General features: G+C 38.0%; 1 protein-coding gene across 3 annotated transcripts in view; it reads left to right on the plus strand.

The window, feature by feature from the left end:
• LOC150108820 (actin-1-like) overlaps positions 1-13,282 on the plus strand; it is a 379,189-nt gene that overhangs the window by 348,838 nt on the left and 17,069 nt on the right. For all 3 annotated transcript variants that reach the window (XM_090403503.1, XM_090403511.1, XM_090403519.1), the window contains one exon: positions 4,023-4,269. In XM_090403503.1, coding sequence (XP_090259629.1) covers positions 4,023-4,269 — 247 coding nt within the window. The remainder of the gene's footprint in view (positions 1-4,022; positions 4,270-13,282) is intronic.

A 13,282-nucleotide genomic window follows, 5' to 3' on the forward strand; every position in this document is an offset into this window, starting at 1 on the left:
AGAGAAACTTTAAGGAAAATACTTCATGAAATCGGATTTTGTTTTAAAAAGTCCCATGAAAAGGAAACTTATCATGGAGCGAAGTGACATTGTTTTATGTAGAACGCAGTATTTGCACGTATTAACACTCTACGTACATTTTTCCAACTGTTATACAAGCAAAATAGTTACACTTTAAAAACAACAATGTTCGTAAAAGAAAAGCTAAATTTTCCGACCTGTAATAATAAACAAACTTAGTTTGTTTATTATTACCTCCCAGAAGGCAGACTGATTACCCTATTATCGGAATGGATTCTCCTTTTTCTGATATGCGTAGTAGTTTCGAGGGACCTCAAATCGGTGGGCGAACTATACCAATGTACTTATCCATGAATGAAATACCGTACTTACTCAAATATAACTCGTACCCCTGATTTTACTTTTCAAAAAAAGCTGAAACATGTTCAGAGTGGAGGATAGTAATTTACTCCTGAGGTAAACAAGACACCCTCCCCAATAGCCACTACAGTTGTATCTCGCTAATCCGAACTAATGAAAGCTGTGCTCATTCAGATTTGCGAATTTTCTCCCCAAGAGACAACAATAATTAGCATTTAAGACAAAAATAATCAGATTCTAATGGTACATCAATTTAATTCTGTAAATAAATGAAGTAACTGATAGAAAAAAAGCTACTGTAATGTTAAACTTAAAAAAAATAATACAGTACACAAATTTATTTTAGTAAAAAATTTTGTTTCTATGTACCTATACTGTTGAGGATTCAGATTTAATAAAATTGCATAGTTCAGTACATAACTTAATTTGCGTAAAAAAATATCACTTTCTTGTACACAACACAAAAAAAGTTTTATTTCTTTGTAAAAAAAAGTCACTGATTTTCTTTTGCTTCTTGGAAGCTAAACTTTTTTTCGCATGCTTCTTCTCAGAGCTAAATTAGCAATAAAATTTTATGCAATGCATATCATTCTGCTTAGCCCATTCTATAAACATATTAAAATTGTCAATTGCCTCTTCGTGTTATACTTTTTTTCTTCGAGTTCTTTATTGTCATCATCGTCTTCTAATTCATTCTGTAGTGTCATATTTATAATTTCAGCATCTGATTTGATTTCAAATTCGATGATTCATTCCAACAATACAGTACGTACTGTACAGTATGAAAAAGCAAATGTGAACACACAATAAATCAAAATAGGCCTACAATATAACCGTACAATCGACCGTATGAAAAAAATACTGTACTGTAATAATAAAATAAATAGTTAAAATAATAATTATTAAATAAAAATAATAGTGCATAAAATAATATGTAATAAAACTTTTTTTTTAAACTGCAGTTCGGACTAAAGAGGTTCGGATTAGCGAGATACCACTGTATATTGCAGAGGCAAGAAAAACAAGTACTTTTATTATGTTAGTGAATAAGGTACCAGCAGTCTGTGTAATATATTTCTCAACAAATAGTGCAATTAGAGACAACTGGGATAAAACAACACTAATTAATGAATCACATGTCCTTTCATACAGAAACTATGCTATTTAGACTCGAACAAAACCATATGTTGCCCCGGCAAACACAGTATCTAACTAAAAACTATTGTTATTAGATGTGTGTGAGTTTGCCTGCCCCAAAGCAGCAATAAAGTTCAACCGAAGGTGTTAAAATTCATAAAGTGTTAAAAGTTAGAAATATATATATATATATAGTGAATGTTATGGCAGTTTCACATATGGAATTCAGTTGAAGAGAGTTAGCATTTTAACTCAACTGGTAGCTTGCTTTTATCTTTCAGTTGCACGATTTCCTAAAAATATATAAAAACTGGAGTTAACTCATAACACACTTTGTCCAAGTATTACTTAGCACTTATGAAGATATATTGAACCTTGGTTGAAGGGGGAAACCCTTCAACAATAAAAATCAATAAACAACAAGCAATTGGTTGAAATTTGGTCATGTGGACAACACATGTTCACTTCAAATCTGACAAAACAGCAAGGGAAAGTGGAAGCAATAAAACGATATTGTTGTTCACTTAATCCTCTTTTATTACTCGTAATTATGCCGCTATTTTTATTTCATTTTTTAAATATCCATTTTATTTCAATAATTTTTACTTATTCAATTTTAATTTGTTTTGTTTGAATAATTAAAATATATAATTTATTTGGTTAATTTAAGCCTGCCTGTGGACCACTGTCCCACCGGCACAGACCACAGGTTGAGAAACACTGCTATAGGGTACTTTCATCTTATGTGACTGCTAATTCATAAGTAGTATAGAAATAGAAGACACGACACAACATAAATAAAAAAAAAATGAATTGTAATTAAGAAAATTATTTTGGAAAATTTTTTAGTGTATTTTAACTTTTTATTTTTTTTGGGGGGGGGGGGGTCCCCCCTCACTGGATGTCTACTGTACTATGGTAAGAAAGGTGAAACTGGAATATGAGAAGAGATTGGCCCCAAGATACAAAGAAAATCCTAGGGAATTTTTGGCTATGTGGCCAGTAGGAGGAAAAATGATCGTGGAAGAATGACAGTGTGGGAAAAAAATGGGAATAGGGAGACTGATGCAGCGGAAATACTGGAATTGTTCAATCAACACTTTATTGGTGTATTTCATCCTGGAGGAGTAAATTTTAATACTAGAGGGATAGGACAGGTTCGAGGTTTAGAGGTTCAGGAGGAGAGTGTATTCTAACTACTGAGTACTCTGGATGTCAGTAAAGCTGTGGAATTGGATGGTATTTTACCACGAGTTTTGAGAGAATGTGCTGACAGCTCCTTTGACATGACTTTTCAATGCAAGTCTGGCTACAGGAAAGGTGCCCATGGAATGGAAGGAGGATAAGATAGTGCCATTCCATAAGGGTGGGAGCTGACTGGAAGTGTCTAATTATAGACCAGTTTGTGTGTCATCAGTTAAGATCTTGGAGAAATCAGTGAGGGACTGTATACAGCATTGGGCACATAAGGGTAATGTTATCCATGAGAGTCAACATGGATTTGTTAAGGGGCGCTCTTCTTTTAGTAATATGCTAGCCTTTTATAATAAAGTTACAAAAGCAGTAGATGAGGGAAACGCATATACTGCCATTTTCTTTGATTTAGCGAAGGCATTTGACAGTGTGTCAAATACCTTCGGTGGGCAAATGAATGGGAGTATCGGTTTAATGCAGCAAAATGTAAGGTCTTGAGGTTTCGGACATATAGATGGGGAGCTGCATACTCTATTGGAGGAGTTGTACTGGAGGAATTAGGGGAAACAAGAGATTTGGGGTTGATGATTGATAGAAACATGAAATTCAGGGGACATATTGCAAAGGTGGTGAAGGTAAAACAGGGGATTTCTGCAATACTGAGAATGACACTGACCCGCAGAGATAAGAGTTATCATCCCTTTGTATAATACCCTGATCAGACCACATGTAGACTATTGTTGTCAAATTTGGTCTCCAGGATTTGAAGGGGATAAATTAACTGTGGAAAGGGTACAGAGGTGGATAACAAAGATGGTTTCAGGACTGCAATGTTAGTTATGAGGATCCACTGAGGGAATGTGGACTGCATAGTTTGGTAGATAGGAGAGGTGATATGATTGAGACTTTTAAACTGTTGAATGGTGGTTACAGGGTTGACACTGGGTAGTTTTTCGCTTAGTTGAGCATCAGGAAGGAGTGATGACCAGTGGCCATCACTCCTTCCTGCCCTGGAAGTAACCAAAGAAAGCTGTGAAGAAGAGGGTGAGGACTGGTTTCTTTGCATGGAGGGTAGTTGAACCATGGAATGCATTGCCTAATAGAGTGGTGAGAGTGAGAATGGTCAATGAGTTTAAGGTGTGGTATGATAGAATTTGTTTCCTATGAAGGACCTCCTGCGATGAGTCTTTTGACTTCATGAGGCCTGAATAATAATAATCTCTTGAGATATTGCTGACTGCTCACATACAAAATATCATTTAATATTATCAGTTTTTAATACATATTTCAGTAAAATTGTATTATTGCAGAACTGTGACTTTGGATGTGGCAAGATTCCTGGTTCCTGAGGGACTTTTTGATCCTGATCTGTGGGGTCTTGATTGTCCTGGACTTCACAAACTTGTCTACAAAGCCATTCAGGCAGGAAGTATAGATATTAGAAGGAAATTAGCTGAAAGCATTCTTCTTAGTGGAGGTGTGACATTACTTCCTGGTTTACCAGAAAGATTACAATCAGAGGTTAATGCTCTGACTCCAGCTTCAGTGATTCCCAAAGTAAGTCTCATTAAAATCAGGAAATGATAGTTTATTTGTGAATACACAATAGTTATTTTGATATCACTGTCATACTTCGATATCTGCCTTCAGACAAAATTGATTTTTACACAGTTGCCTATTTGGAATTAGATATCCATATTGTACCATTATTCTCCACAGTTAGCTTAACAAAACCCTTTTGGCAGTACTGAGCATCATATAAATATATTGATAATTCAAGTTGAACATGGATTAACATTAAAGAGTTTTTTCCATAAAATGTGGGAAGAACAGGAGATCAATCCTGGAAGCTGTATGAGGAGGGAATGAGAAGCAGGTTTCTTGCATGAAGAGTTATGAATGATTGGAATGCATTGCCTGAGTATGGTGTCTGCAGAGAATTTGAGGCACAGTATGATAAGCTGTATGTCTGACAGAGGGACCTCCTGTGATGAGTCTTTGACTCCTTGAAGGTCTTGGATTAATTTTCCAGTGCATCTGTGTATTTTTACATAAGTTATGAGATGTTAATGTGCCACCATCAATGTGAGGCAAGTTAGTTTCATATTATTGTTATTAACATCAGATCTCCATGAAGTCAAAGAACTCGTTATGGGAGATCCACACTATTGTGAAAACATCGTTGAACCATGCCTTTAACCCATTGTTTCCACACTTTCAGGCAGTGCATTCCATTCACCAACCACTCTCTACAAAGAACCTGCTCCTCATTCCCATGTTCACTTCCAGGAATGGCCACACAATTGTCCCACTCCTTCTATTCACAGGGTTCTACAAGTTGCATTCTCTCAATCAAGTAGGATATCAGGATCAGATCTAGATCCTCGCATGTTTCAGTAAATCTGTACAGTATTTAAGGGAATGGTTAAAGAATATCCATTATGGCATTACCATTTGTTCTCTCTCTCTCTAGTATAGAGGAACCTGGAGACCATGCAAGGAATTGCTAGTTCTGCTTACCAACCACCTTAGCTTTTCTGTGAAGTCAGGACATAAAATAACCAAACTTGCCATAACCTTTAATACCAATACCCAATGGCATAACTAGAGCTTTTGCCACCTGGGATGGTCCCTGAGTTTGCCACCCCCCCTCAATACACACCAAAAATACTACAAAAAGTCAAAACGACATATAGGGAAATAAATTAAAACACTATGTTTATTTTTTAAGTAAAACTTTAATTTGAACATTCTGAAATGTTATTTTTCTTGCTTTTCTGTTAGCAAAATCGTGACATTGGCAAAGTCTGTTTCATAGTAATGTAGGTAATTCTTAATCAATTTTAATTTAGAAAAACTCCTCTCACAACTAGCAACACTTACAGCAATTGTGAGGAAAATTCGCAGTAGTATTACAATATTTGGAACTAAGTTCTCAAGACTATTTTAGAATAAACTGCGAAAGTTCAAAAGGTCCAAAGTGCTGCCCAGGATGGACCGCCCTCTCCACCCTCCCCTAGATATGCCACTGCCAATACCTAATTGGTAATAGTCTTCAATACGTAAACTTCCTAAGGCATGGATGCACTGAGGATGATGTTTACGCTGATTGACTAGAAAGTGTAGTATCTCATTCTCCTGAATAGAATCCAAATTTTCAGTGATCTTCACCAGACTATTAAAATGAATGGACATAATTTATGATGGATATAATCTTGTGGATTGGAAGAACTGGGTGTGTGTGTGTCATTACCAGTGTAAGGGAACTAATGAAGAAATATTCATTTGTAATGGTAAGTTGTATACCTCAAGTGAAAAGGAGAATACGATTTGGGTAAAGTAGATGAATAATGATATCAGTTCAGTGAAAGAATGATGTTGCTTGTTATGGATATTCAGATGTGTCTGGATGGTTGGGTGAAATAATGACGCACACATTAAATAGGTGAGATTCTTCTAAATACTCAATAAGATGCTGTATTCAGGCCATGATGATCAGGGAAGGAATAACTGGTCTTCAATACCAAACATGAAGATATTTTTCTTGAATGTCAGGCAGTATTAGAGGAATTTCTCATCAAATCGAGAAATTGGACATGGCAACTTACTTGTGCAAGAAGAGGTTCTACTAAGTAAAAGTGGAAAAGTTTTTTTGAGTCATTAGAGAAGACAGCTGATAAAAAGAAAAGTTAGTCCTTATTGGTCCTTAACAAGTTCGCTGCCAACTACGAGTATACTCGTAGTGGGTAAACCTGCTTCACAAGCCAGCTACGAGTATACTCGTATGACGCTTACTGCCGGGAACGAGATTACTGTAGTGACCTTGAAGAAGTGAAAATGCTTGGCTTGTGGGGCTAGCATCAAAACTGTGTATTCTCATAGACCGTATATGCTCTGTACAAGCCAACTACGAGTATACTCGTAGGACGCTTACCTCCGGTAACGAGATTATCGTACTGACCTTGAAGAAGTGAAACTGCTCGGCGTAGGGGAACAGACCATGCCAAAGTAGCGTGGCAGCGAACGTGTTAAACTAATAATGCTAATTACCTGCTGGATTTCTGTCCAAGACATAGGGTATTCATTATTATTATTATTAACATCTGACCTCCATGGAGTTAGACTCATCATGGGAAAAATAGTCATTCATATCAATATGATCATAGTCATCAATAATGTCATGATCCAAATAAAGATGTGCACAAATATATACAAAAAGAGATAAAGAATAAGAAGAGTGTCATTGACAATGTTGTTGAGTAGTGATATTTTACTCAAGTTCAGGACAGCAGTGTACACAAGAATTGAAATAAGTGATAATAATTCATATTGAAATGAAAAATGTTAATTTTTTTTTAAATTAAAGTTATGCAGCTTTCAGAAGTGAACTCTACTTATACAAATACTCTTGAAAGAAAAATTATGGAGTGTGAAATCAATCAAACCTTGGAGATTTGGTGTATAGACTCTTGACATCGAATGATACAGCCAGAGAGGCATGTGGTGAAGTTATCTGCAAGTTTTTTTGTTTACACAGTCATAGGCCTTGAGACCTCTTGAGTAGTATTGGACTGATATTAGAAAGATCAGAACTCCATGGAGTTTTGATTTTTCTGTCTTAAAAGAGGAAGTCCTATATAAATAAATTGGCAGTAGCTAAACAAAAGTCCTGCAAAGACATTGGTAAGAATATAGAAGAAAGATGAAGTAATTATTCTGAACAAATCAAGAAGTGACAGAACAGTGGTAGAAAATGTTCAAGAGGAATGCAGTCAGGAGTACATATCGATACTTGAGGTAGACAAATCCACCAAACTTGTGAGAAGACAGCTGGAGTAGATATTAGTCCAGAAATGCTGAAGTATGGAGCTATGAATGTTTTATAGTGGCTGCACTGCATAATTCAGAATGCATGAACAGATGATCAAATTTCAGATGAGTGGAATAGAGCTTTCATATTTCCCATGTATAATGAATGTATTTTGTTCTCTTCTCTCCATCGGGAACATAGAGCCTTGCCCATGTATCTCCAACCGACTATTTTGTGCCTTTCCCTTCATCTCTGCCCAGTTCTTTCCAAACTCTTGTTCTATTCTTGTCTGCCAGCTCATCTTTCATCTGCTGCTCATCTTCCTTCCTGGAGAATTCCACTCGTACTTGTTTGGCTTTGTGTTTTTCAAGTTTTCTTAGGACCACCCTGTCAATCTCCATTTTCTCTGGTTGATGTCATATGTTATTGGATTTTTTTTTAGTTTTCTGCCATAATTTTGATGGGGAAACTTTATGGGAGTGGTGGTGGACAAGGACCTAAAATTCAGGAGCCACATTGCACAAGTTGTGAAGACATCATATCCAATAATGGCAATGATGTGGAGTACCCTGACATGAAGAAACAAAGAGGTTATGATGCCATTATATAATGCCTTGATCAGGCCTCATATAGATTATTGTGCACAGATTCGGCTGCTGGGTTTTTGTGGTGATGAGGATATGTTAGAAAGGGTCCAGAGAAGATTCACAAATGTGGTCAGTGGTCTTTGAAATGTGGAGTAGGAGCACAGATTGAGAGAGTCTAAATTGCAAAGCCTTGTGAATAGGAGGAATGTGTGTGTGTGTGTAGGGGGGGGGGTATGTTGTTTCTATATATTAAAGATACCAAGAAATTATATACTTGGTTTAGTCCTCTATCCAAGCATAAACAAAGTTTGCACCTGAAGTATTTTCAGGACTGGGGGCAACTCGTATATAGAAGCTTCACATCACTTTCCTTACTATCCTTTACATTATGATGAAAAGCACATATCCTTACAGATATATATATATATAATGCTATGCATTATGGGAAGGGTCACTACTCAGACCAGTTTCAACCTTCATTGAGGTCTCTTCAATGGGAGCCAGACCCAGAGGTGATACTAAGGTTGAAGTAATGCAGAAGTCATATTTTCATATATGAGTTGCCAAATACTTCAGCAAAAATTTTGTTTGCTTACACATGAATAAAGGACTAAACCAAGTATATAATTTCTTGGTATCTTTAATTTATAGTATAACCAAGTGAAAAAACTTCAAATTTCTGTAATCTAGAGTAATTTAATAATAATATGTGACACCTCTTGGCAACTCGTATATGAAAATATGACTGCATTACTTCAACATTAATACATGATAGAGATATAGGTTTTAGAATTTTTGATTTTAACGAGAACAGACGCATTTTAGATTGCATATAAGGTTTTTCTGGAATCTCACATTGCACTGGTGCTGATACTGTTTGATTCCTACTGTCTCCCCCTCTGCATGAAACATGTAAGAGGTCTAATGGCCAGCAGGCCCCATCCACTATGAGAACCAGTGGTGGATTTATGGTATTATAGGGAGGTTGGATCTCAATCTGTAGCCAAGTATATTCTTGACACTCCTTTTCCCTATTTTAGGGCAGTTATCTATAATATTTTGTTGCTGGTAGACACCTGTGTCTACGGGATTTGCTAGTACACCATCAAAAGTCCACAGGAATTATCTGTAACCTGCTCGGGACACCTGAGCAATCTCAATTCTTTCTCTATCTGTGCCTTTATACATTTTTCACTTATTGTTGTCATGGCAAAACCTCTGAATGAGGCCATATTTAAATAAGTGTACAAGGAATTCAGATTGGGAAAGCTGCTGAGTGACAATTGGCTGGGGAAAGTCAAGCTTTTTGATACACCCCCCCCCCCCTCAGCAGTCACAGAAGACAAAATGGATGTTTTAAGTGACGAACACACTACTCAGACGCAATCAAACTTTGTACACTCCCCAAATTTAGAAGAAGATACATCCCAAGACAGCATCTATCAGACCTTGGAAACAAATACAGAATTCCAAACAGTGAAGAAGAAGAAGAAAATCTCCACCAACACGGAAGAACCCGAAACATTAGGGATAGAAGCACCCAATGTACCTAAAGAAAAGGTACCACCAGTTATCTTAAGGGATAAGGATAAATGGATTCCTGTCTCATCAGCCCTCAGGGAACAAAACATCACATTCTCACAGGCCAAAAATTCTGATGAGGGAGTTAAAATTCAACTTTACCCAGTGAAAAGAACCTGAAGGTGATTCTTCATGGGGTAGCCGAAGGTATCAAAATATCGCCGTCTTGGCCGAGTGGTTAGCATATCCGTTCTCCAGCCAAAAGGCTGCGGGTTCGAATCCCACCGTGGGCATGGATGTTTGTGATTGCCTGTGAAAATACTAGTGGTGGTGATGGGCGGTTGGGGATTGTGAGTAGTGGGGATAGAGACTAGTAGAGTAGATGCCTTCCCTCGATGAGTTTTTGGACTCCCTGGAGGTGTCACGTAATAATAATAATAATCGCTCCTGAAGAAGTGATCACTAACCTCACAAGACAGGGCCTGTCCCTGGTTAAAGTCAGCAGGATGCTCAGGTCAGATAAAAGACCAATGCCTTCGGTGCTGGTGGAAATCAGCAATACACAAAGTCAGATCTATGAACTGACAGTAGTATGTAGACTCAAAATATCAACTGAGCTGCTTAGGAAAAGAGCATCTGCAGGACAGTGCCATAGATGCCAAAGGTTTGGGCATGCCCAAAAATTATGTAAGGCAGCCTTCAGGTGCTTGAAGTGCGGCGACCATCACATCAGACCATCACATGCACCAAGCTGCGCTCAACTCCAGCCTGCTGTGCAAACTGCAGAGGTCCTCACACTGCCAACTACAAGGGATGCCTTTCCAATCCAAAAAATCAAGGATCAGCAAAAGTCAATCTTGCCCCTCCATGTAACAACATTTTAAGCAACCAAGCAGGTCATCCCCCAGTCTGAAACACCTCTCCTTCAACTGCACAGGAAGGAACAACCATGACCAAAACATATGCTGAGGCTTCAAGAACTAAGCCTCCTACATCTCTCGAGCTAGAAAGCTCCAACATTAGTTTTAACAGCCTCACTTGCCACTATGCTGCAGGAATTCAGCAAGACATGCCCCTCACCATCTTCCAGAAAGAGATTCCTGCAACGTACTCCAACTATTATAACAGCCACCTGTCATGAGTAAAAAATTCAAACCAAAAGCTCTTAAGATAATGGCATGGAATGCAAATGGATTGATGAACAAGAAGAATTTGCTTCTTCTTCAAGAATTTGCGACTCGTCTCAGTGCTGATATCATCTTGGTTGGTGAAACACACCTAAGACCAGCTAATAACCCAAAAATCCGTGGATACACTATGTACAGAAACGACAGAATTGGAACAAGAGGTGGAGGCACAGCTATATATATTAAGAGTTACTTGAATCCTAATACAATAGCCAAACCCCAAACGGTAAACATGGAGGTGACCGGTGTGGAGGTACATACCTACAATGCTGGGAGTTTCAAGATCTATGCTGCTTATAATCCTCAGAGCATTCGTCTGCTGACAACAGAACTGGACCCCATACTTGGTCCAAATGACTCCATAATAATAGCAGGAGACCTCAACTCAAAACACACAGCTTGGTACAACTCTTCAATTAACACCAAAGGCCACACACCATTCAACTTTGCAATGCTCAACTCTGATGTTGTGGCCAGTCCTACCGAGCCCACCCACTTCAGCCCTTCAGGTAGCTTGGATGTACTAGACATCGGCATCTTTAAAAATATAAGATATCAATTCAGATTGGAATCAGTTAACAAATTATCTTCTGACCACATTCCCATAGTGCTTAATCTAGGTTCATCAGATCAATTCTCTCCTCTGCACAGATTCATACCATGGGACAAGTTAGCCAAGGTTCTTCCTGATCATATTGGTCCGGTGCCCAACATCAGTAAAAAGGAAGAGATAGACTCAGCAGTAAATAACCTAACTCTACAAATTCAGAAAGCAATAGAATCAGTCAGACAATCCACTGTCTTCCACCCAACCAACCATATCCCAGAAGAAATCATGGAGCTAATCAGAGCAAAAAATAGAGCCAGAAAGAGAGACCACAATACCAGAGCCCCCACAAGACTTTAGATTGTTCAAGACCACAGCATTGAACAATCTAAACAGGCAGGTCTGGGAAGCTCTTCAAAAACACAGAAACCATCAATGGGAAACCAAATTGGCTAACATCAATACTGAAGGGCATTCTGTATGGAAATTTTTAAGAGCGATCTGCACTAAAAAGCAACTCATACCCCCTATACAAACCAAGAAAGGGGCAGTTCACAAAGATGAAGAGAAAGCTGAAGCACTAGTAGATAACCTTGAATCTCAGTGCAATCCATCTTATACAAATCTAAATATCAACCTTATATACAAGATTCACCGTCATGTTAGGACAACCTTATGACAGAATGCTGTTAACTCTGAACATATCACTCCTACAAATCCAGCAGAAATGATAAATATCATCACCCATCTAAACAGTAAAAAAGCTCCAGGACCAGTTGGTATAACTAACAGAATAGTAAAACTACTCCCAAGAAAGGCCATAGTTCATCTTGTCAACATTACAAATGCCATTTTTAGATTCCAGCATTTCCTTACTAATAAACAGCCACTATCATGCCATTGAAGAAGCCAGGAAAAAATCTTCACCTTCCCGAAAGCTACAGACCCATAAGCCTGTTGTCCAGCCTCGGAAAGGTGACAGAGAAAGTGATCCTCTCAAGATTCCAAGCAGAAACAGATAAATTAGGAATTTTTCCTAATGAATAGTTTGGCTTCCATAAGGCCAATAGTACAGCTCAACAAGTACACTGGATGGTAGAAATCATTACTAAAGGCTATAACTGGAAACTCAACACAGCTTCTATCTTCATCGACGCAGAGAAGGCGTTTGACAAAGTATGGCATCAAGGCCTTCTCTACAAACTGATAAAATTTAACTTGTCAATCAAGTTAATAAAAATAATCCACTCTTACCTGAAAAGCAGATATATGCAGGTCAGGGTCGGCAAAACAGTTTTGACCAGACGCAGGGTCTCGGCAGGCATACCTCAGGGATCTCTTCTGGCCCCTCTCCTGTTCTCAATCTACGTAGCGGACATCCCTCTGAACCCGAAAACAACATTCACCGCATTATATGCAGATGATACTGCACTGATGGCAAGATCTCTGAGCCCAAAACTGGCAACTAGAAGACTTCAAACCAGCATACACATTTTAGAAAAGTGGATGGCAAACTGGAGGATCCAAGTTAACCCCTAGAAAAGCTCAGCCAGACTGTTTACTAGAAAGAAATCCATAGCATGGAGGACATTTATTTATTGGGAGTAAAGATTCTATGGCAGACTGAAGTTAAATATCTTGGAGTGATTCTTGATAGTAATCTCCTATTCAGCAAACATATAAGTTACATTACCTCGAAGACATCCAAAGTCTTAGCACAGCTCTACTCTATGATCAACAGACAAAGTAAACTGGACACATAAACAAAATTAACAATTTACAACATGGTAATTCGACCGGTCATCACTTATGCATCCCCTACATGGAGCCACACCGCAAATACAAACATTCTGAAACTTCAGAGATTACAGAATAAGTGCCTGAGGATGATTGTGGATGCCTCTTGGTTTATTAGAAT

This window comes from Typopeltis vanoorti, chromosome 2 (assembly GCF_054136105.1).
Source record: "Typopeltis vanoorti isolate ZY-2024b chromosome 2, IOZ_Tvanoo_1.0, whole genome shotgun sequence".
NCBI classification, from domain to species: Eukaryota; Metazoa; Arthropoda; class Arachnida; order Uropygi; family Thelyphonidae; genus Typopeltis; species Typopeltis vanoorti.